At 33.5% G+C, this 24,973-nt stretch overlaps 1 protein-coding gene across 1 annotated transcript in view; it reads left to right on the top strand.

Annotated features, from left to right (window-relative positions):
- The window catches only part of AGPS (alkylglycerone phosphate synthase), a 141,028-nt gene that overhangs the window by 87,548 nt on the left and 28,507 nt on the right, over positions 1–24,973 (top strand). Inside the window, exons 12-17 of the mRNA XM_061185417.1 lie at positions 1,782–1,833; positions 6,155–6,231; positions 8,092–8,204; positions 14,342–14,411; positions 15,260–15,321; positions 19,096–19,185. Of these exons, the coding sequence (XP_061041400.1) occupies positions 1,782–1,833; positions 6,155–6,231; positions 8,092–8,204; positions 14,342–14,411; positions 15,260–15,321; positions 19,096–19,185 (464 nt within the window). The remainder of the gene's footprint in view (positions 1–1,781; positions 1,834–6,154; positions 6,232–8,091; positions 8,205–14,341; positions 14,412–15,259; positions 15,322–19,095; positions 19,186–24,973) is intronic.

Raw genomic sequence — 24,973 nt, forward strand, 5'->3', positions numbered from 1 at the left:
TGTTTTTAGAAGCGTTAACCCAACTACAAAGATACCTTTATACCAAGATTTGAAAGTACTCAGGTTGTAGATTTTTTATTTTATTTTATACATATACTTTTAATAACACTGCAAAATAGCAAGTAAAAGGGTTTTCATGTAATTTTTGTTTCAAATGTGACTTGAAAGCTCTGTGTGTGTAAGTATGTGTGTGTCTTTTGTGATTTTTAATTTTTTAATTTTTTTTGAGGCTGTGTGGCGTATTTGAAATATCGTTCATCTAGCTGTCAGGATATCTTGGTCCTAGTTCTGTCTTTACTGTTTTACAGTCATCTGACCTCAGGCATGTCTTTTAGTCTCTCTGGTTCTTACATCCTCATCTGTAAAATGGGGATAATACCAGTTCTGCTACCCCGACAAAGTTGTTTCTTATATTAAATAAAGACATATGAAAACAGCTTGTACACAATAGGATTCTATAAAATGTAAGGCAATAGGTTATTGTTATGTTAAGTATATAAATTACCTAATATTATTCTTCAGATTTGGCAATGACTTTTTAAAAATATAGATTGTATTATCTCACCTTTAGTGTCAAAGATGAGGAAATAAATTATACAGTGTTCAAAATAAGAATCTAACCAGTCATTTTGTTGGGTAAAATAAAGTATGTATTACGAGTGGTTTTATAAAATTAAGTATTTGTTCAATTAAAAGCACATAATAGCAAAAATGTTATAACACACAGTTACGGTATATATTTATAAGTTTTGTTCTTTTGAGTGATTCTATTTTCATAAATCTCAACATTGTGTTGATAAAGATTTTATTGATAAATGTTATTCAGAAGATAAATGTTTAAAAAGTTTCTGACAGTCAAAATTTTGTGGTCTGAAAGCAGCTTCTTGGTGGAAGTTTAACCATGTTAAAAAGTTGCATAGAATATAAAAATCCCATTTAGGGTAAAGCTCACTTAAATTCTTTGGAAAAACTGTAGCCAACTTAAACCTTGCTAGTGTTTGTATGGTAGTGTTGTAGCATCACAAAGTTAATTTGAATATTTGCTTTCTTCATTTTTCTTTCCTTGCAGCTTTTAGTGTGTGCCTAGGTAAATATAACACAGGTGCAGTTTTAGATGTTTTAGATACATAATGTTATGCTTCAAGTTTTGTTGCTGTTTTCATACAAGTAACCTTGAAAGATCTTAGAATTCTGCACATCGTCTGATAGTTTTTCTATTTAAAATGGATTATGAGAAGGAATGAAAAGAAAGAACAAGTCCTTATCTATGAAGACATCTCAGTTAAATTTTTAAAGTGTTTTGGCTCACAAAAATGCCACCATCATCTTCCTCATTTTAAAAGAGTATAAGAGCCCAGTGACACATTATAGTTCATCAGTGGCATAATGCTCTAGGCATTGATTTTAGTTTATAAGTTTTCTACTTTGTTTTAAAATAATCTACTTTGAGGCCTAGTATTTCCTTTAGGTATTTCCACAGGTCTTTGCTAGGCATTAAGCAGATCTTGTTGCAGATAAATTAAAGATCTGGCAACATGTGTATGTATATATGTATTATGTACATAGATTTCTCCTCTCCAGATACTTTATAGAAGCCACTGATGTTTTATTTGTTGTCATAAAACTATATAAAAAGTTAAGATTTTTTTTTTCCTGTATGTATCCTTAGGAACTAAGCTCTTAATCTCAAATACAGAAAGATGACATTCATTTTCTACCTGTCTAGCTTCTTTACCGTATTAAATTTGTATCACTTTTTTTTTTTTTTCTTTTTAAAACAGAGATGTGCTCCTGCATCTATTCGCCTCATGGACAACCAGCAATTTCAGTTTGGTAAGTAAGGAATGGTACTTTAAAAATCTGCTCACTAAGCCACAAAAACTTATGAAACACCAGTTATGTGCCAGGAAGAGTACTGAGTACAGAGCTAGAAAGATAAATGTCATAGCTCCTGTCCTTCAGGAAGTTCTCAGTCTAATGAGGACAGACAATTGTATAAATGAATGAGTGCCGGAGTGTTAGAGGTGATGTGAAAGAAGACTGCACTGGATACCCTGGTGCAGATGAAGGAGGGGTTGATCCTACTTGATTTTGCCTGAGGTTGAGGCAGAGCGTGGGGAAAGGCTTCTTGAAGCAGTGATGCTTAGACAAAATCTTAAAAGGTGAATAGAAGTTTGCCTGAGACAGTCTCTTCTTTCCTACCAAATTTTTGTTCGCTTATCAGCAAAAAATATGAAATTGTAAAACCTTAATGGCGTGTTTGAACTTCTTCAGATAGTTCTGTGTGGCTCAAATAGACTGTAGGGTGAAAGTGGTAACAAGAGATAAAGCTGGATGGGTGGACTAGGGCTTTGCAGGATAGATTTGGGTTTTATCTTGTCAGCAGAGGGATATCTTTGTAGAGGGAATACAGTAAATCAGCTTTATAGAAAGCTCATTCTGCTAGCATTATGCAGGATGGATTAGGATGGTGCAAGCATGGAGGAGGAGTTGAAATGGTTTAAGAGGCAAATACTGGGGGCCTTGTTCAAGGCAGCAGCAGTGGAGATAGAGAGTAAAGAATAGATTTTCCAAAGAACAGTTTGCCAACTGGATGTGGAAGGTTAAATAAAGGGAAGAGTTTAGGGCAACTCCTGATGTCTGATTGATTGACTGGTGGATTGAATAACAGTCTAGAAGAAGAGATGATTTTGGGGAAAAGACATTACAAATGGGTTGTGTTTAAGTTGACCATGGAATATTCAGGTGGAGAATTCAGTAACAGTTAACCATGTTTCTTTTTCTTCCTATTTTGCTTAAAGTATTAAACTTTCTGACATGATTTCTCATCTTATCAGTTCTAGTTTTATTGTGTCTGAATTTTTCCATATGCTGAAATTTAGTTTGGGATTTAAGTTTATAGACTTTAAGTACCCTCAAAATAGTCCCAGAATGATTGCTCAATAATAAATACTAAAGACCAAGTTAGGCAGGCTTTTCTTTGGTGTACGAGTAGCTTAGATTTTAATTTAGGGAAGAATGATTATCATAATTATATAGAAATTGAACTAAGGAACTCAGGTTGATAACATATCAAGGGTTCGTTTTAAAATTAGATTCTTCTAAGTCACAGCTTTTATTTCTTTAAGTAAATTACTTTCAAAATACTATACTACTGATAAAAGTTTAAGATAAATGTGTCCTATAAATGATGAAATAGTTAAATCAAATGAAAACCAAGCCTCCTGTGTGTTTTGGCCTGCATTCAGAGATCTAGGTCAGAAGAAAGCCATGTATCTATCTGATTAATAAGACTGTGTTATCCATTTATATGCTATAATGATAGTAAACTATGTTGGACATAGACACCTATGTAAAACTAATTATGTTATGGCCAGATTTTATTTATAACTGGGATCTATAACAATTTAAATGTAGGTTCAAAGAAAGATCCTTTTGGTTATCTGTCATCCTTGTTCCACATTCTTATTACTGTACCTAGGAACATGCTCTAATGTTGGTTCTACTCTCGCTAGTCTTTAGTGTGTCTCCTCTCCTTCTGCCCTTTACTTGGCCACCAAAGTGATCCTTTAGGCGTACAGATCTGATCATGCTTCTTGGCTGTCTGTAACCTTTTTGATTTCTCAGTATTCACTGAAGCTTTCCCACCTATATATCCTGCCATGACTTCATGATCAACCAACTAAATAACTCTTAGCACAGCAAGGGGTGTCCGGGACCTTGTACCAACTGTATGGCTGATTGGTCAATGTTTGTACCGTATCGGTTGTTAACAAAGCACAAGCCTTATTATTAGTTGTTAATATTTTTATTATCACCCCTCCCCTTGACACAACTCTTAATATATTATATTGAAATGATACATTTTCAGTATATTGAAAAGTTATATATCATTGAGTACATTGAAACGATCTACATATTTTCCCTGTGAACTAATGTTTGTCAAATTTGGGAGATGTTTCTTATTCATTTTTATGTGTCCTGCACCTGTCACATAACAGACACTTACATGTTGATTGACTTAATCATCAAATTAGCAAAAGAGGGTAAACAAATCTTGAATAGCATATAGGGTAGTGCTAAGCACATTATCAGTAGCACACAACCATTCCTCAAGGTTGTATTTCCAATTTATAAACAATTCAAAAGCTAAATATTTTGGCCAAAATCCACAAGTTATATGTGGAGCTGGGGTTGAACCCAAATCTGTCTGACCCCAAAGCCCGACTTTTTCCAGTGCTTTGGAGCACTTCCTTGAAACATAAGGATTTATGGAATCCTTTAAAATTATTTAATTAACACTGTAACAATAACAAAATTCACTAATCAAACTGTCCAGCTAGTACATTTAGGAACTAGTTCCTTTGTTTTCTATATAAAATAAAACACAATAGCTGGAATATATTTAGAATGTAATTAGTTCGGTAGGCAACATTAATTTAAGAATAAGTAAAAGATAATAATATCCTCTTAATTAATACTAATACTTGACCCACTTAAAAGTTAGTATCACTTTTGCAGTAATTATGCTTGAAGCATATTCCATCAAGCTATCACGTCAACTCAGTATTAGGGATATATGTGACTAACTCACAGTAGTGTTAATAGAAGTTGTGCATTTAAATTTCAGTGTGATAAGATGAACATATACCCTTAAGGATTATTCCATATCAGAGTAGTAACGTTTGGAATCTTCATACATTGTGTAAAAATATGTGGACCAGAAGTCTTTTATGAGGATCAGATACACACACTCACACATTTATGTTTATATATTTGTTTCCAGTTGCTGTTAAAGTAGGATGAATTCCATTTGGGACAGCGAGTGAATATTTTGATGATGTGTTACCTTTAGCTTTATACATGCTAGAAATGGTATCTTTTAAAAACACTGGTTATGCTAGAGAACATCTCTGACAGGTTACAATGAAAGAAAAAAAAAATCCCCAAACAAACCTCTTGTGATCCAGGATCTCAAAAAGATTGCTAGGTTCATCTCTATGTAATCTGCTCTTTATTTTTTGTTTGTTTTTTGCTTTGTTTGGTTATAGCATGGTTACCTAACTCTTAACTTCTGGTTAAGATTTATGTTACTTGGTCTTTTATGTAATATAGTTTCTTATTATAATCTGTAAGAATGTAATAAATATTACAGATTCAGATTCTCACTTTAAAAAAATAAATGAATGGAAAAAAAAGACTGCAAGTGATCATTTTTCCTCCAGAAATATTTCTCTCCACCCCACCTTTTTTCCTTCACAAAAGCTAGTTTGAACCTATTTTAAAAGAAGGGATCTACACTTTAAAAATAAACAAAATCTCAAAACCTTAAAGCCTTTTTTAAAAATAAATGTTTTATTTGGAGATAATTTTAGATTTACTAGAGGCTTTAAAAGTCTTTATAAAAATTCTATATAAATGGTATGCCAAATTTTTCTGAATTGGGCTCGGAGTACTAAGGCCAGATGCATGACTCTTAAATGTTATAGTCATGGGAGTTAAGAAGTTGCTACTCTGAAAACAATGAGAAAACAGTAAAAGACTTTTACTCAATTAAACTTAATCCGCAGGCAACGATGTTAATTTAACAGTCTCTGAGACACCATTTATGTTTTTTTGGCAATTTTAACTCTCTGGGTATAATTAATTAAGGAAGCAATTATTAGTTTTATGCCAAGAATTCTGGATGAATTAAGAATTAATTAAGAAACAATCTTAAACTTGGCATTGACTCCATATTTGGTTATAGTTCTGAATGGTTTCTGCATAATTAAAAAATATAAAAGTAGAACTAGCCACCATTGGGTGTTCCTAATGAAATAAAAATTAATGAAGTGATTTTACTATGTATAAACTATACCATTGAAAGATAACCTAAACTATGTGTAGTAGTAATTACATATAGTAATTCGAGTTAAAAAAAAAACCCAAGAAGGAGTTTGGTAAACAAAAAGTTGTTTGTGACTTTATAAAAGATGTAGATCTTAATACCAATGTGTTATATGTATAACATAAGGAGATTTTAGAAACTAAAGTCATGGAAATGTTCACTTTCTTTTAGGATACTAAATTAAAGTAGCCTCTTGCTCTTATGAAAAACATAGATAAATTAATTTGCTATTAACTTAAAATATGAACATTTTTTTCTTCTTAGGTCATGCTCTTAAACCTCAGGTTTCCTCTATTTTTACATCATTTTTGGATGGATTAAAAAAGTTTTATATTACAAAGGTAAGAATTTTTTTTAATGCTTAGGATATTAATTTTGTTTCCTGCCTTCTCTTCCTCACAGACACCTGTGTTCTTCCATGTTGCTGTGTACCTTTCATAATTGTTATTTTTTATGTTGGAGTAAATATTTAATCAAGTAAATCAATTATGCATTCAATTTCAGAAAATATAAAAGCTTTCCTGAATTTGAAGTTCCTAAAAATAACACTACATTGAACAGTTTTATGCATGTAACATTTTTTGTAGTTTGAATTTTTTCCTTCATAGTAGATATCTAGAAGTGGAATAAAAGTATTAGTTTTTTAAAACTTTTGACACATGACAATGCATATGTGCCATTTTTGGATTTCATCCTTGCTATTACATATGGGATTTTTTGTTTTGTTTTGTTTTGTTTTAAATTTAGTAAATCCAGGGTGGAAATAGTATTTTATTTCAGTTGATATTTCTTGAAATTCTAATGAGACTGACCATTTCCCTGTATTTCCTAGATGTAATTTTTTGTGAATTAGTTGAATGTGGTTATTTTGCTAGGGGTAGCAACTTCATGGGTTTTTCTGTTTGTTTTTTTTGGGGGGGGCGGGGGGAATGGTTTAATGCCTTGCTGTGTGCCTTTTGAAAAGTGGAATTATTAGATGCCTTTTTCATAAATGTTGTAAATAATTTTTCCAGTCAGTTGACTCCTTTTTAATAAGGTTTCTTTCTTTTCCTTTTTTTTTTTTTTTTTGGTGCAAAGGTTCTAATTTTTATATCTTTCCTGTGATTATTTAATTACTTTTAAGCTTAGAAAAGCCTATCTTCCTCCAGAACTATGATTAAGACCATTTTCTTCTCTCTCTCACTTATTTGTTAAAAAGGAATTTTAAAACTTTTTGTCTTTATTACTGTTTGACTTTATTTCAATTTTATGATGTGAGATAAAAAACTAAGTTAATCTTCACCTCTTGCTCTCCTGATTGCTAACTAGTTGTGACAGCACCATTAACTAACCTGTCCTTGCTTTTCTTATATTGATTTGCCATGTCTAAGACATTTTCTCATATACTTATATAAGAAAAAGACATTTTTATGTAATAGCTTTTGTTCTTGAAAAGAGCTTTTGTTCTTGAAAAATTAAATGGATTTAATTGCTGTAGATCTAGTTCTTCCTCTTATTTTTCAGAATTTTCCTTGTTAGCACCATTATCTACCTGTTCATTATCCTGGAAAATTTTTAGAAACTCTTCATCATTTTAGGAAGCTCATTGAGGTTTTTATTAAAATTGGAATAAACTAGTATATTAATTTGGGCAAAAGTCAACCGATTTATAATACTTAGTTTATGCATTTGGGAACATACGTTTCTCTCATCTTTTTTTTAGACATGTTTTCCTAATGAAGTTATATATTTCCCTTTAAGATTATTCTTAGATGTTTTATATTGTTTTATACATAAGGTCTCCTTTGAAAATATTACTTAATAAGAAGTTATTGGTGGTATGTAAGGGTGCTGCTGGTTTTTACTCCCCCCCAACATCCTGCTACTTTATTATGTTCTATCATTTTGGTAGTTTTATTTGATTCTTTGGTACAGTTATAATTCTTAGAAGTTAATTTGTTGTATTTCCATACCAGTATGTCATTATAATTGATACCTTGGCATACTTTAAAATGAAGTGTTTTTCCTGAGTGCTATTCTATTGTAATGACCTAAATAGGTACATTAAGCATTCTTTTTGATTGACGTGTAAAGTTCCAAAGCTCAAATTTTGAAGAGCTGGTATGTTTGAGCTCAGATCAGAAGAAAAAAAGAGCAAAATGTATTTTGATTTACTATTTTGTAGGCTAAGACTTATCTGTAATAATAATATTCTTTTGTAGTTTAAAGGATTTGATCCAAATCAGCTAAGTGTCGCTACATTACTGTTTGAGGGGGACCGTGAGAAGGTTCTTCAACATGAAAAACAAGTGTATGACATTGCTGCAAAATTTGGGTATGGCTTTCAGTTCATAATGCCAAGAGAAAGTTAAGCTAAAATTCTGATATCTCCAAGCAGTTGTTAATGTACACTTATCAGTATTAAATTTATGGTAATATATGGTAGTCAACTTGAAATATTATGTTGGTTTACTTCTAAAGTTTGTAGAAGGCTAGACTGGTATGTTGCTCTTACTTGTCTAATCGTATATGTGACATAGTGAATCTTTTTATTGTATTTTTTCATTAATGATAATTTTATAATATTTTGTTGTGCTAAGTGAAATGGAAAAAAATTCATAGTCATGTTGCTATTTAGTGGTAATAGTATATATAAAACATGCTATAAGTATGTTTTTAAAAGGAAATTGTGTTTAATCAAAAGTATTTGATAAATTATCTATACTCCACTTCCTGTCACTTACTGTTTTGTGCTGGTATAAAGAAACTGAAAACATTTCACATCTGTAACCAACTGAATAATGATTGGGTGGTTTCTGTCTGTCCGCTTGATGGATTATAAGATTGATCGATGAGAAGAACTATAGTGAAAGCGCCATTTATCAGGACTACATTTTTTTCCTTTCCTTTTTAAGTACGTAATAAACAGTTTTCTGGATACCAGTCTTTTTTTTTTTTTTTAATTTCAGAGCTTAAAATATATCATACACATTATCCTTAATCTGGGTTCTTTGTAAATATTTACTTTTATTTCTTTTTTTCCCCTTTCTTGCTGTTCTTTATGAGAACAAATGAACGCTTAATTTGGAGCCATATGTCTTAGAATGCTCCACTTTTATGTGTTTTCCTCATATATAATGTTCAGCCCTTTGTTTTTAGGATTTTCTGAACTTAGTATTAAAGTGCAGTATTCTTAGAAAAAGACCTAATCTTGGGCTTAATTTTTACTTTACCTTTGTACTGTTTTTGAGCACTGCAAAATAATCTCTCAGTTTTATTTTTACCCTATTCTGAAATTGGCAAGTGGAATTAAAATTTTTTTAGTAAAAGGTGAAATTCATTAATCTTTCACTTTTTCTTCTCCACAGTACCTTTTTGGGAATTATTGATGTTTTAGCTAAATTAGTTAAGAGTGCTGTAAGGATTCATTTAATGAGCGGATGGGTTGGATATAAGGTTATCTCTGAAATTTTTTGAAATGTTCATGTACATATTTTTTAGTTTCTAAGTTATGTGGAGTACATATATAATTTGATTTAAAAACTTTTTAAAACCATGATATTAGTGAGAAACAAACAGTAAAGGAGTTTTAAATGAAAACCTTTTACATCTAAATTAAGTCTTTTATATCTACTTAGCCTTAAATATTAGAGACTGAAACTTTTAAAAGTTATTTCTTTATATATTTAAATATTTATTTGGGATTTCAAAAATTTCCAGAGTCATTTGTAGGGAAATGGATGCTATAATATTTTAATCACTGTATGTAAGGTTAAATTTGCTTAATTTCACCTCACTACTCCCCACCCCCACCTCCAACACACACACACACACACACATACACACACCCAGAGATAGCACTTTGTGGGATCTATAATTATAATTCCAATTCAGAGTAGCCAGCAAATCATTACTAGTTAGTAATGTGCCGCACTTCCTGTTAGACTGGGATAGGATGATGACAAAAAGCCTTTTTGTCCTAACGCACACATACTTTTTATAGGGCATGATCTGTCTCTTTTGGGGCATCACCATTGATGCCTGGTATATACTAGATGCTTGATTAAATATTTATTGAAAGGATTTATGAAACTGAATACTTTATTTTTCCCTGACATCTTTTATTCTACTTTATTTATGCCTAATTACTGTGCCACCCTTGAAACAGTATATTTTAATCTTTAAGTATTTATCGGAACCATGTTGTCAGTTTTATTTAATTTGAGCCACCAACTGTCGAGAACTGGCTTTTCATGTAATGCCAGTTTTGTTTTTCTCATGTAACACCAGCCATTTACAACTTGAAAGTAATAGTGAATCTTTCTTAAGGTGAATCCAGATCTCTTTGGATACTGATAATGAGGCCCCAGAATTATTGATTTAATTCCAGCAATTTGCTTAAACTAAACAACAAACTTGTATCAAATTCATCCATTAAAAATAGGTTATATTAAATGAGGTGTCTATTTAAAGCAAGGGTAAAGCATTAAAAACTTAGACCCTGATAGGAGTGTCATTTTTTTTTGCTATTATTATTTGCTACTTCTTAGTTATGTTTATAATAAATTTCTTAATATACTTTCATCTGGCGCCCTTCATTTAGATGCAGAAATCTGTGTTGAACAACCCTAGGCTATCACTAGGCAGGTGACTTAGGGCTCTTTTGATTTTTTGATACTTGGAAGTATATCTTCGCGTGGTTTTCCAGCAGTAGTCCCGGTTTCCCCCCAGTTCTCTCTAGGCACTAGTTCTTTGTTCTAACCACTGAAAGATTCAAGGATATTTTTCATAAGATGCTACCCTGCCAACCCTCATTCCTCAATCATTTCTCCTGCATAACTAGCTGGAGGAAAGCATCACTAAGTTTCTTTCTAATAAAGTTTTCATAAGTTAGTTTAGCTCATGTATTTTATTTCATATTAGGGCATTGTTAATCTATTCTTTATTTTCTGTTCTTTTGTTTTATCCTGTTTACACCACCTCACTGGCTTTATTTATTTATTTATTTATTTATTTATTAGAATTTATTATTTATTTATTGGTTGTGTTGGGTCTTTGTTGCTGCGTGCGGGCTTTCTCTAGTTGCGGCGAGCAGGGGCTACTCTTCATTGCGGTGCGCGGGCTTCTCATTGCGGTGGCTTCTCTTGTTGCGGAGCACGGGCTCTAGGCGCAGGGGCTTCAGTAGCTGTGGCTCGCGGGCTCTAGAGCACAGGCTCAGTAGTTGTGGCACATGGGCTTAGTTGCTCCATGGCATGTGGGATCTTCCCAGCCCAGGGCTTGAACCTGTGTCCCCTGCATTGGCAGGCGGATTCTTAACCACTGCACCACCAGGGAAGCCCACCTCATTGGCTTTAAATTGATTGTTTTTAATGAAGTACTCCCAACAGTTGAGAACATTTTTGTGAGTTATCTTAGCCATTTTTCCTTTTTGCCTTCCACTCCCATGCAAACACTGTTAAATACCTTTGAACACATATGATCCAATAGAATATAATAGCCAAATGTTGAATAATCATACTTTGGTTGTTTATCTGTGGTTGCTAGTAATGTACTTTAACTTCTCTAAGAGCTAAGCGGAGTAAACATTACCTGTCACCAATCATGACAGATGCGTTGACATTTACCATAGAACTTAAGGTAATATGCTATTGTTATTTTTAAAGGGTTATATTTAAAGTATTAAAGTGCTTAAATTGTTTAATGTAATTCAACATGAGGGTGATTAGGTTCACCAGATGGTTCTTTTATATAAAAAGATTATCTCTCATTCCTCTTTCAGTAGTCTTCCCAGTCCTTCCTCATGTAACAGCTTTAAGTTTCTTTAAGAACCTTGTTAATTGATATTTTAAGGAAGTAGAGGATGGATGTTGCTACTTTAACATAAGGCAGTTGAATTTAAGTATAGTTTTTTGGAGTGGCTGCAAAAGTGGCAAGTTAGAAGCATTTAATTTCTAAGCCCTACTATTGTTTACATATTGTATCTTAAAGTAATTTTGGCTAGAAGACTAGATAGTTCTGAAAGCTAAAAAAAGAGAGGTTCCTGGGGCTTCCCTGGTGGCGCAGTGGTTGAGAGTCTGCCTGCCAATGCAGGGGACACGGGTTCGAGCCCTGGTCTGGGAGGATCCCACATGCCACGGAGCAACTAAGCCCGTGAGCCACAACTACTGAGCCTGCGCGTCTGGAGCCTGTGCTCCGCAACGGGAGAGGCCGCGACAGTGAGAGGCCCGCGCACCGCGATGAAGAGTGGCCCCCGCTCACCGCAACTGGAGAAAGCCCTCGCACAGAAATGAAGACCCAACACAGCCATAGATAAATAAATAAATAAATAAATTTATTAAAAAAAAAAAAAAAAAAAGAGAGGTTCCAAGAAGCTAAATTTGCAGGGAAACTTGTGATTCAGAAAAGCGAACCCAGAATGACTTTTATTCTTCTGGGGGGTTTATGAATTTAGAATGGAAATCCAGTTTCTTCCTGCTTTGGGTAAGAAAATGCATATTTCTGTGTGGTTTGTCACACTAGATTCCAAGTGGAACAGATCTTTTTTTTCCCCCTTGGCCAGATATTAGAAGAGGGTCTAAAGAAAAATGGCTTGACCTGGGACTTCAGAGTTGGACTTTTTCTCATCCTGATATATTAGGATGCTATGTCTTATTATATCAGTAGGCCTGATATAGGAGAGACAGGCCTACTTAACGTTCATACCTGTTACTTCTCACCAAGTACATACTCAGAATGCACCTGAGTATGATTCCCAGCAATGGTCTCTTGCACCCTTTCCTAGTCTTCATGCTCCTTTTCCTTCCTTCTACCGGTAGGCCTAGCATGAACTGTGTCTTTCCTAGATCAGTAGGGTTTTTTCTCTCTTGGAGTTAGTGTCTGACTCAGATTCATATCTACCTGAGGTTTGGGTTCATCTATTTTCCTCCAGGCACCTGCCACAGCAATTTTCTGACTAGTTTACTTTTTGTTTTGGAACTTTATTTGACTCCCTACCCCAACGTCACATCCATACACATCTAACCCAGAATTGTCTTCTGTTTCTTCTTACTTTTCAATCTTAGCTGCTTGACCTAAGTTGTTTTCTTTGCTCATTAACATTCTAGTAACAAATGCCCCCCCTTCATTTCATTATACCCTTTCCCCATGTAGTTCTAGACTAGAGCTGCTCCTGTCAAGTCTTTGCCACTCCTTCTGGATGACACTAATTCGTGTATATCCAACTATAATACAAAGTCAGGAAATCTGATTTAGCCCATACATCCTAGCTGAAAATTGCCTTACAGTATTTGTGTAGAACAAGGGTACATCTACATTGTATTACTTACTTACTGCCAAATTCAGGCAAAACATCGGGGAAAGAAAGGATTTAACTGTAAGGCGTTAACTGAATTCATAAGAGAAATGAGAAGAGGCTCAAATCACAGAGATTCAAAACCTGAGTCTTAAGCAACACCATGGTTAAGGGCTCAGCATCCTGAGACCAAGAAGGTGCAGTTAGGGTATTAAGAAGAGAGACATAAAAATTAGCCATCCATCATGACTCAAGAAAGCCACAAGAAAAGATATTTTTCCTTTTATTCGTTTTTATTGAGGGATTTTTAGTGGGTACTTTGAGAATTTGGGATAAGTTTTATTTAGTTGACTAAGACTACTTAAAATTTAATTTCTGCCCAATGATGGAAAAAAGCAAAATTAAAAACTCTTTACTGAAGGTAGTGGAAATCAGTAATCATTCATAGTCTTTTAAAATTAGAATGACTTTAACAAAGCAGAGTACTTGGACTGAAATATATGTTATATGGGATTGATTCTAACTAGATCACCAAATACAGCTTCTGTACAAAGCTACTTTCCAATTGAAATGGATGTGTTCATACTGTTGCTCTTGTACTTGCCTGTATGTTGCTTCATAAATTTTAATGTATCTGTGTAAGTATGTTTTGTCTGTCTTCTAAATCAAAAATCCCATAAAGTAAACACCATGTCTAATACTCCAAATACTATGTGCTCAAGTATTCAAGAAACTTCTTGGTGTTTGGAAGATCCTAGTCAGTCATTGCAAATCTTTATATATGAATAAGACTATAATACATGAATATACAGGTAAAAATATGAGTATAAAATAAGAGTATTTTAAGTATCTTGTTATGCTTGTGACAATTATTTAAGCTTGTTTCTCGTGGCTAATTCTCTGTTCTTTTGACAGTATGAGTAGAAGTAGTTTTACTAGTTTGGTAGATATAAAATTAATTACCAAACTGAATATTAAAAATATTTTTGTTATCCAAGGCTAATCTCTTGACAGCTCATTGATACATTTATGATAAATGAGATTAAAATAAAAATGAGGTGTAAAGTAACATATGTTAATCTGTTAAGCAGTTATCTTGAGGTATTGTATCAGTTTGGTTAGTTTTATATATTTTTAATAGTTCATTTGAAATATATTGACAGTTTGTTCTTTAATTACAGTGGATTGGCAGCTGGAGAAGATAATGGACAGAGAGGTTATTTGCTGACCTATGTCATTGCATACATTCGAGTAAGTTATCTCACATTTCCTTTATCAGTTTATGTTGCAAACAATACTTTTTCTGTAAGTGAATACAATTATTTTCTTTATTTTCTTAAATTTTAACCTACTGTAATTTAGCACATCATTGTACTCATATGAGTCCAGGATTTTTCTACCTTATAAAATTTTCTTTCATACCTTTACACTTCTGTGGTGGCTTATGAATTGCTCTTTCCAGTTTTGATACTAAAACAGAATTGTACTGAGTAAAAAATTTAGTATTATAAGTCACTTATCATATAAGCATTATATCTTGTATGCTATAAAATATATTTTCCTAGCTGAGGTGGTTCCAGATAGTCTATCTATTTAGTCACTACAAAGAGAGTCACTCTATTTTCTAATTTATTTTTAAAGAAAAGTTGATTTTAAAAGATATCTTTTCCTTTCTCTAGTCCCTCCTCCCCCAACTTCCCTATCTCCCTGCTCCTTTGATCCTGATGATCACTTTTTGGTATTGGTTAATTTGCTCTTTAGGCCACTAAAAATCTGTCCTGCTAGTATTCTCTGCATGTACATAGACAGTTTCTGGATAGAGACTCCATTCATTAGAGAAATATTTGAGTTCCTTACGTGTGTCAGATACTGCCTGGTGCCAAGGGCACAGAGGAAAACAAGACAAAGTTTCTGTCCTTCTGGAGATTATATCTCACACTTGGGGCCACTTTCCCATGCTCTTTTGAGGTAGATAGTAAAGAGCCCAGGAGGTTGAATTAGAAACATGAAATACTAATAATGAACATGAAATACTACTAATATTATGGACTCTTCTGCATCTGTTGTAATTTCTTAATTTTGTGTATATGTCTTAACAGGATTTGGGTTTGGAATACTATGTATTAGGGGAATCTTTTGAGACTTCTGCTCCTTGGGACAGGTAAAATGAAATAAAATGCCTGATATTATTAAAATATGCTATACAATTGCTGAAGTAATTTATTGTGTGTGAATATGTAAACTTTTAAAATTTTGTAAGGAAACGTTGAAACAAGGTAATCACTTTTATTTAACTTAATATCTTCATCAGAATGTCATATTTGCAAGCCATTTTTAAAATTTTAGACAGATTTGCCCATGTCCCATAGAAAGAAGTTATTACTGCAGTTTACATTTTAAAGAATTTTACTGAACACTAAATGTCACTATGTGGTTTTACTTAGCTTTGATTTAAATTCTTAAATGGTTAATATGCTTAAATGTTCTCTAAAAAGTCCCCCCAAAATATAACCTTCTTTTGTAGTATTTCATTTAGCTTTTGATATTTGTATGTACACTGTTAAGCAAGATCTTAACTTGAATTTAAGTGATTTCTGAAAGAAACCCAATTTAAGAAATTATGTATAATTTCTGTTTTTAAATTATACACATATATGCATAGAAATATTGGTTAGGGAATTAATAATAAAAACTGATTAGGAAATGTGAAGTGGTTTTATTAAAGATAGACTTGTGAGTTAACTCAGTAATAAAAAATTCTTGAGGTTGTTAGTACATTTTTATTCTAGTATACCTTACATTTTACTTTTTCTTCATAAAATTTACTATTTTAAATCTATAAAAACTATATAGGATATAACAAATCCCCCTGAATATACCTGTTAGATGTTACTTATCTTAACATTTTTGTTCTACCCTAACCTCTTTTTTTCCTCCCCCAGAAGACTTTTTACTTTTCTACATTGTCTTCATCTACTGTGGGTTTTGACTTTTGCTGTATTGATGCTCATAGTCCGTGCCTTGTAAGATAGCAATCAAATTTATAGTATCAATATTTTATTCACAGCATTCAATTTTTGATGCTAAATTTTAATAAGGGGAATAAATCTTACAAATAAAAAAAATTATCACTTCATCAACATCTGACATGTTTGAACAGCACATATAGTTTGGGAGCTGTTCATAGATGTCTCAGAGACCATTTTAGTCTTTAATACCTTTTCTTGCTGGGGAAAGTGGGTTAGTGTAGTGTTACTTCTTCAGTAGTATGAATTTCCTTGTCATCAATTACTACTTACCTATGATCGCCATTTTGTCTTTAAATTCTTCCAACTGTGGAAGCTAGTCATGCACTATCTTTTCATTTTTCTTTATACTTTCCTTGTATATTCTTAAATACTTTTTTGACCCACTGACTATATCTGTTTTATACAGGGTTACGTACTTGGTTTTCATTTAAAACAACGTCTTCAACTGAAGTTTTAATAAATAAAATTAAGGGAAAGCAGCTGTATTCCTGACATAAAATTTACTTGTTACCATTTAGTAACTTGCTTTCTCTTTCAAACCTTTAGCTAGGTAGAGACCTTGTTTAGCAGCAACCCATGGGATCAGGGTCTTCAACCCTCACACATTATTAGGTTGCTTGGCCTTCTCATGCATAAGTTTCTTAAGGGATTATTGGTCTTACTTATTTTTATGTATTCCTCTCTGGCCCTAGCACAATGACTGCACCTATTAGGTGCTCAGTGAATATTCTGCATAGAGTCCTGTGACTGAACTATGAAATAGTGTAAGAATGTAGCCTATAAAAATAGCTGCCTAAGAGGTCCGAGTTGAAGATTTGAAGATTTTAGAGACATCAGCTTGAGATTTGTGATTAAAACCAAAGGAGATATACAAACACTTAACAGGTAAATGGATGAAGAGAAAAGAAAGAAGGCCTGAGAAAGAAGTCCAAGGAGCCCCAACATTTAAGGGATACAAACAAAGGATTCATTTAAGTTGTACAAATAAGCGCTAGCAAAGGAGATTGGGGAATAAAATCTAGAAGATTTGGAGGAAAACCAGTGCTGTGAGAGGAGCTGAGGGAAATTTTTTTCAAGGAGGAAATGGTCAATAGTGTTAAATTTGCTAATAGGTCAGGTAAGAATTTAAGTATGGGACTTCCCTGGTGGTCCAGTGGTTAAGACTCCTTGCTTCCAGCGCAAGAGGCTCGGGTTCGAGCCCTGGTCAGGGAACTAACATCCTGCGTGCCACATGGCCAAAAGAAAAAAAGGTATACACAGTTTTGTTTACTTCCTATGTAGTGACTGGTCCAAATGGACTGTATTGACCTTTGCATGAGTTCTGTGAGCAAATACTTTCAGAACTCCATACAAATAATTTCTAGAAAGTACCTCATTCAAGTAGCACTTGAATTCTGTTTTCTAGAGTCATGATAAAGAACTTGTTACTTTTATAAATTTGTGATATTCATGAACTCCTGTAGATATTAAAGTTTAGTAGATTTTATTTATATTTAAAATTTTATTTATTTATCTGGTTGCGCCGGGTCCCAGTTGCGGCATGCGGGCTCCTTAGTTGCAGCATGCGAACTCCCAGCTGCAGCATGCATGTGGGATCCAGTTCCCTGACCAGGGATCAAACCCAGGCCCCCTGCACTGGGAGCGCGGAGTCCCATCCACTGCACCACCAGGGAAGTCCCTTTATTTATATTTAAAGTATCTGTTTTGTAAGTTGGATTTTCAAATTAAAGACATTAAATTTCAATAATCTAAATACTTTATGAAAGATTTTTAAGAAACACATATCCTTACCATTCTATAAATAAGGCATAGATAACATTGATAAATTGTATCTGCCTGCAACTCTCACAGAATAAAGCAGAACTTAACTTGAGTGCTGTTTTGTAAAGTCAGATTTTATAAAACTTTCAGACACTATAAAAGTAAAAATTGACGCGCTAATAAAACACTAAAACCTTTTTCATATTTATATTTTAATCATTTATTCTTTGTTCTTATTGGAAATATAGATAACTTTAATGTGTTCAATAAAGCATAATCCATTTAAATGTTATTGTTTTTATCTAATTGGGCCAACCTTTTAAGTTTCTTTGGTATCTTTTCCTTTCTCATGATTCTAAACAGACCAAGGTTTAAAACACAGAATCAGTGTCAATATGTAGCCAGGATATTTATTGGAGAATAAAATGGCTGATATATACTTTAAGAGTTTTATTTTCCAGATGAAACAGAATATATGGTTGTAACAATATGTTACAGCTCACATTAAAAAACAGATTAATATTGTTAAATATTATCAATCTTCCCTCCCCTTTTAGAACTATGCCTCACTTGTCTGTTTTCATTGTTCATATTGAACATATTAAACAGTCTAGCATAACTTTACACATAGTTCATGTCCAGTAAGTCTTTGTTGAGCTGGATTTTAGCTTAGTGCTTGAAAATAGGCTGTTGAACATTTGGTATAGCACTATGATTATTAATTAAATTATTTTTAAATTAAGGAAAACTTCTTAGATGGGATATAGATTGGTATTCCTATAACCCAGAATTGAATTTTCATTAACATTTTCTTTAGAGCTTTTTAAAAAGCTTTTAGAATCTTGTAATTAAATTTATTTTGAAATTGGATTTTCCTTAGCTTAGGAAACTGCCTTCAGGAGACTTGAGTATGCTCCTCTGACTTCTTTCTTTCCTGTGACAAAAAGGGAAAGGACTTTGCTCCCTTGAAGTTATGAATGGAAGGCCAGTTTGAATGATCAAAGCTCTTGTTCATTCTTGAAGGAATGAGTATGAAAGTTTTAGTTAAGAGAATTTCTGACTTGAATATGCTGATAAACCAGCAATAATTAGATTTTTTATAATTATGTGAAAACTTAATATTGTATTCAATTATTTTTTTCTAGGGTTGTAGATCTCTGTAGAAATGTAAAAGAAAGAATAACAAAGGAATGCAAAGAGAAAGGTGTTCAATTTGCTCCTCTTGCTACATGCAGGTGAGTTTTTTTTTGTTGTTCTTATACTACTTCTTCTGAAAAAAAAAAAAACTGTTTTTTTTAAATTAATGGAGAAGTGTAATTTGTGAGCTGAGGAAAAGCTTCAGTCTGTTCCACTTAGCAAGCTTTCCTAAACTTCACTTGCCACCTTGTTAGGACTGCGCCACTAGGATTTTTACAGTAGTCCTGAGCCCGATAGGAGTATAACACCCTTTCCTAGGAGTAGAACATCCTTCCATGAGTGAGCCTTCTACCCTGTCTGGACTGCATGATGGTAAAGAGCCAAATGTCTGAGCTGCTGGAGTAAGAGAAGGACTCCTTCATTCACTGAAACTATAAATTACATATGTGGTCAAGAAACTATAAATTACACACACATTCAATGTAGCTCTTTCTTTAACAGAGAAAAGGCACTTTAACCACTTTGTCAGTTGTTGATTAAATCAGTGGGTATGCAATATAGTAATGAGTGGAGGCAGAAGATCCAAATGAAGATTAACTTGTTGCTTTCTAATAGATCTTTCTGTGATAATAGAAATGTTCTGTATCTGCCCTATCCAGTATGATAGCCACAGCCACATGTGGCTGTTTAGCTGTTGAAATGTGGCTAGTATGACTGTGGAACTGAATTTTAAATTTTATTAATTTCAAATGATTTAAAATTAAAATGCCACAAGTGGCTAGTATCTTCCATATGGGACACTTATGATCCATATTGGAGCACAGTTAACTGATGATCTTGTCGTCTCTTAGTTAAATAGCAGAAGCCCCAAAGGAGGTTTTCTTAAGAAGGGGCACGTTGTGTTCGATCTTTTGATATTAATTTTCTGTGTGAACACCGGAAGATTAAATGTATAAATATTGAATTGAGCATTTGACTTCTCTACAAAAGTTGTCAAATTAATTAGAATAGAGAATAAAGGGAAATTAGGACAGATCATGAGAAGGGGAACCTTATAGTAAATGATACAATACTAATCTAGCACTTTAAAATTTATTGAACATTCTGTATTATATAACTGCTTCTCTTTTTTTCGCTGTGTGTGTGTGTGTGTGTGGTTTTCAGGAATATAACTCCAATATTTAGAAACAAACAAAAAACTTACAATATAAGCATGAATAAAAGTTAGGTAATTTTGGAATTAATGTAGTAAATTTATTGTTAAGTGCTGGACTCTGAAACAGCAGTTGTGCTTCAGCACAACAGCATTTCTGTATATTTCTATTCATGATGATTGTTCTTTTGATTAGCCTGGAACCACTTGATATCAGCCTAGGAAGGCAGACCTGGGCCTTCCTGCCTACTGCATCACCATGGCAACTTCCTGCTTAGTTTTTAAATTTCTTTGTTTTGTAACATTGCATGTGTCTAAAGAGTGAAAACACTGTTCTGCTATTTATTAGGAATTTAATCTCTTGGAGCTCTAAGTTTATCATTAGTAAAGTAGTGGTAATATATCTCCTTGAAGGGACTGTTGTAAGAATGAAATGAGAAAGCATATAAAGGGCTATATAAATGCCATCGTATGTATTATTGTGACATAGTTACATGAAGGTTGAGGTAGACAATCCATACTAGTATTAGTATGGAAAATTTGGATATTTGTTTTTCTTCCTTAATGACAAATTCTCATGAAGGCATCCAATTGTTAGGCCCTCTTGATATGTTGACAGAGCATGATAATTTCTGTATATTTGCTTTGCAAGACTAGAAATACTTCTGTGTTCTTTAAACTGGAATCTCTTCTGTGATTTTTTTTTCCTTTTTTTACATTCTCCCATCTTCTACTTTCCTATTACCATATTATGTTTATTAATTCTACTTGTTGCCCCATAGGGACAGATATCTTTTACAATTTGCTAGATTGTACTTTCTTTTTTTTTTTTTAATACTGAATGTTTTTTTTTTTTTAATTTTTAAATTTTATTTATTTTTTTATACAGCAGGTTCTTATTAGTCATCAGTTTTATACACATCAGTGTATGCATGTCAATCCCAATCGCCCATTTCATCACACCACCACCCCCACCCCCTGCCACTTTCCCCCCTTGGTGTCCATACGTTTGTTCTCTACATCTGTGTCTCAATTTCTGCCCTGCAAACTGGTTCATCTGTACCATTTTTCTAGGTTCCACATACATGCGTTAATATACGATATTTGTTTTTCTCTTTCTGACTTACTTCACTCTGTATGACAGTCTCTAGATCCATCCGCGTCTCAACAAATGACCCAATTTCGTTCCTTTTTATGGCTGAGTAATATTCCATTGTGTATATGTACCACATCTTCTTTATCCATTCGTCTGTCGATGGGCATTTAGGTTGCTTCCATGACCTAGCTATTGTAAATAGTGCTGCAGTGAACACTGGGGTGCATGTGTCTTTTTGAATTATGGTTTTCTTTGGGTATATGCCCAGTATTAGGATTGCTGGATCATATGGTAATTTTATTTTTAGTTTGGAAGGAACCTCCATACTGTTCTCCATAGTGGCTGTATCAATTTACATTCCCACCAACAGTGCAAGAGGGTTCCCTTTTCTCCACACCCTCTCCAGCATTTGTTGTTTGTAGATTTTGTGATGACGCCCATTCTAACTGGTGTGAGGTGGTACCTCATTGTAGTTTTGATTTGCATTTCTCTAATAATTAGTGATGTTGAGCAGCTTCTCATGTGCTTCTTGGCCATCTATATGTCTTCTTTGGAGAAATGTCTATTTAGGTCTTCTGCCCATTTTTGGATTGGGTTGTTTGTTTTTTTAATATTGAGCTGCATGAGCTGTTTATATATTTTGGAGATTAATCCTTTGTCCATTGATTCGTTTGCAAATATTTTCTCCCATTCTGAGGGTTGTCTTTTCGTCTTGTTTATGGTTTCCTTTGCTGTGCAAAAGCTTTTACGTTTCATTAGGTCCCATTTGTTTATTTTTGTTTTTATTTCCATTACTCTAGGAGGTGGATCAAGAAAGATCTTGCTGTGATTTATGTCAAAGAGTGTTCTTCCTTTGTATTCCTCTAAGAGTTTTATAGTGTCTGGTCTTACATTTAGGTCTCTAATCCATTTTGAGTTTGTTTTTGTATATAGTGTTAGGGAGTGTTCTAATTTCATTCTTTTTCATGTAACTGTCCAGTTTTCCCAGCCCCACTTATTGAAGAGACTGTCTTTTCTCCATTGTATATCTATTGTATTGCCTCCTTTGTCATACATTAGTTGACCATAGGTGCATGGGTTTATCTCTGGGCTTTCTATCTTGTTCCATTGATCTATGTTTCTGTTTTTGTGCCAGTACCATATTGTCTTGATTACTGTAACTTTGTAGTATAGTCTGAAGTCAGAGAGTCTGATTCCTCCAGCTCCATTTTTTTCCCTCAAGACTGCTTTGGCTATTCGGGTCTTTTGTGTCTCCATACAAATTTTAAGATTTTTTGTTCTAATTCCATAAAAATTGCCATTGGTAATTTGATAGGGATTGCACTGAATCTGTAGATTGCTTTGGGTAGTGTAGTCATCTTCACAATATTGATTCTTCCAATCCAAGAACATGGTATATCTCTCCATCTGTTGGTATCATCCTTAATTTCTTTCATCAGTGTCTTATAGTTTTCTGCATACAGGTCTTTTGTCTCCCTAGGTAGGTTTATTCCTAGGTATTTTATTCTTTTTGTTGCAATGGTAAATGGGAGTGTTTCCTTAATTTCTCTTTCAGATTTTTCATCATTGGTGTATAGGAATGCAAGAGATTTCTGTGCATTAATTTTGTATCCTGCAGCTTAACCAAATTCATTGGTTAGCTCTAGTAGTTTTCTGGTGGCATCTTTAGGATTCTCTATGTATAGTATCATGTCATCTGCAAACAGTGACAGTTTTACTTCTTCTTTTCCAATTTGTATTCCTTTTATTTCTTTTTCTTCTCTGATTGCCATGGCTAGGACTTCCAAAACTTTGTTGAATAATAGTGGTGAGAGTGGACAACCTTGTCTTGTTCCTGATCTTAGAGGAAATGCTTTCAGTTTTTCACCATTGAGAATGATGTTTGCTGTGGCTTTGTCGTATATGGCCTTTATTATGTTGAGGTAGGTTCCCTCTATGCCCACTTTCTGGAGAGTTTTTATCATAAATGGGTGTTGAATTTTGTCAAAAGCTTTTTCTGCGTCTATTAAGATGATCATATGGTTTTTATTCTTCAGTTTGTTAATATGGTGTATCACATTGATTGATTTGCGTATATTGAAGAATCCTTGCATCCCTGGGATAAATCCCACTTAATCATTGTGTATGATCCCTTTAATGTGTTGTTGGATTCTGTTTGCTAGTATTTTGTTGAGGATTTTTGCATCTATATTCATCAGTGATATTGGTCTGTAATTTTCTTTTTTTGTAGTGTCTTTGTCGTGTTTTGGTATCAGGGTGATGGTGGCCTCATAGAATGAGTTTGGGAGTGTTCCTTCTTCTGCAATTTTTTGGAAGAGTTTGAGAAGGATAGGTGTTAGCTCTTCTCTAAATGTTTGATAGAATTCACCTGTGAAGCTATCTGGTCCTGGACTTTTGTTTGTTGGAAGATTTTTCATCACAGTTTCAATTTCATTACTTGTGATTGGTGTGTTCATATTTTCTATTTCTTCCTGGTTCAGTCTTGGAAGGTTATACCTTTCTAAGAATTTGTCCATTTCTTCCAGGTTGTCCATTTTGTTGGCATGGAGTTGCTTGTAGTAGTCTCTTAGGATGCTATGTATTTCTGTGGTGTCTGTTTTAACTTCTCCTTTTTCATTTCTAATTTTATTAATTTGAGTGCTCTCCTTCTTTTTCTTGATGAGTCTGGCTAATGATTTATCAATTTTATTTATCTTCTCAAAGAACCAGCTTTTAGTTTTATTGATCTTTGCTATTGTTTTCTTTGTTTCTATTTCATTTATTTCTGCTCTGATATTTATGATTTCTTTCCTTCTGCTAACATTGGGTTTTGTTTGTTCTTCTTTCTCTCTTCCTTTAGGTGTAAGGTTAGATTGTTTACTTGAGATTTTTCTTGTTTCTTGAGGTAGGCTTGTATAGCTATAAACTTCCCTCTTAGAACTGCTTTTGCTGCATCCCATAGTTTTTGGATCGTCGTGTTTTCACTGTCATTTGTCTCTAGGTATTTTTTGATTTCCTCTTTGATTTCTTCAGTGACCTCTTGGTTATTTAGTAATGTATTGTTTAGCCTCCATGTGTTTGTGTTTTTTACGTTTTTTCCCCTGTAATTGATTTCTAATCTCATAGCGTTGTGGTCAGAAAAGATGCTTGATATGATTTCAATTTTCTTAAATTTACTGAGGCTTGATTTGTGACCCAAGATGTGATCTATCCTGGAGAATGTTCCGTGCGCACTTGAGAAGAAAGTGTAATCTGCTGTTTTTGGATGGAATGTCCTATAAATATCAATTAAATCTATCTGGTCTGTTGTGTCATTTAAAGCTTCTGTTTCCTTATTTATTTTCATTTTGGATGATCTGTCCATTGGTGTAAGTGAGGTGTTAAAGTTCCCCACTATTATTGTGTTACTGTCGATTTCCTCTTTTATAGCTGTTAGCAGTTGCCTTATGTATTGAGGTGCTCCTATGTTGGGTGCATATATATTTATAATTGTTATATCTTCTTCTTGGATTGATCCCTTGATCATTATGTAGTGTCCTTCCTTGTCTCTTGTAACATTCTTTATTTTAAAGTCTATTTTATCTGATATGAGTATTGCTACTCCAGCTTTCTTTTGATTTCCATTTGCATGGAATATCTTTTTCCATCCCCTCACTTT

This window comes from Eubalaena glacialis, chromosome 1, assembly GCF_028564815.1.
Source record: "Eubalaena glacialis isolate mEubGla1 chromosome 1, mEubGla1.1.hap2.+ XY, whole genome shotgun sequence".
Taxonomy (NCBI): Eukaryota; Metazoa; Chordata; class Mammalia; order Artiodactyla; family Balaenidae; genus Eubalaena; species Eubalaena glacialis.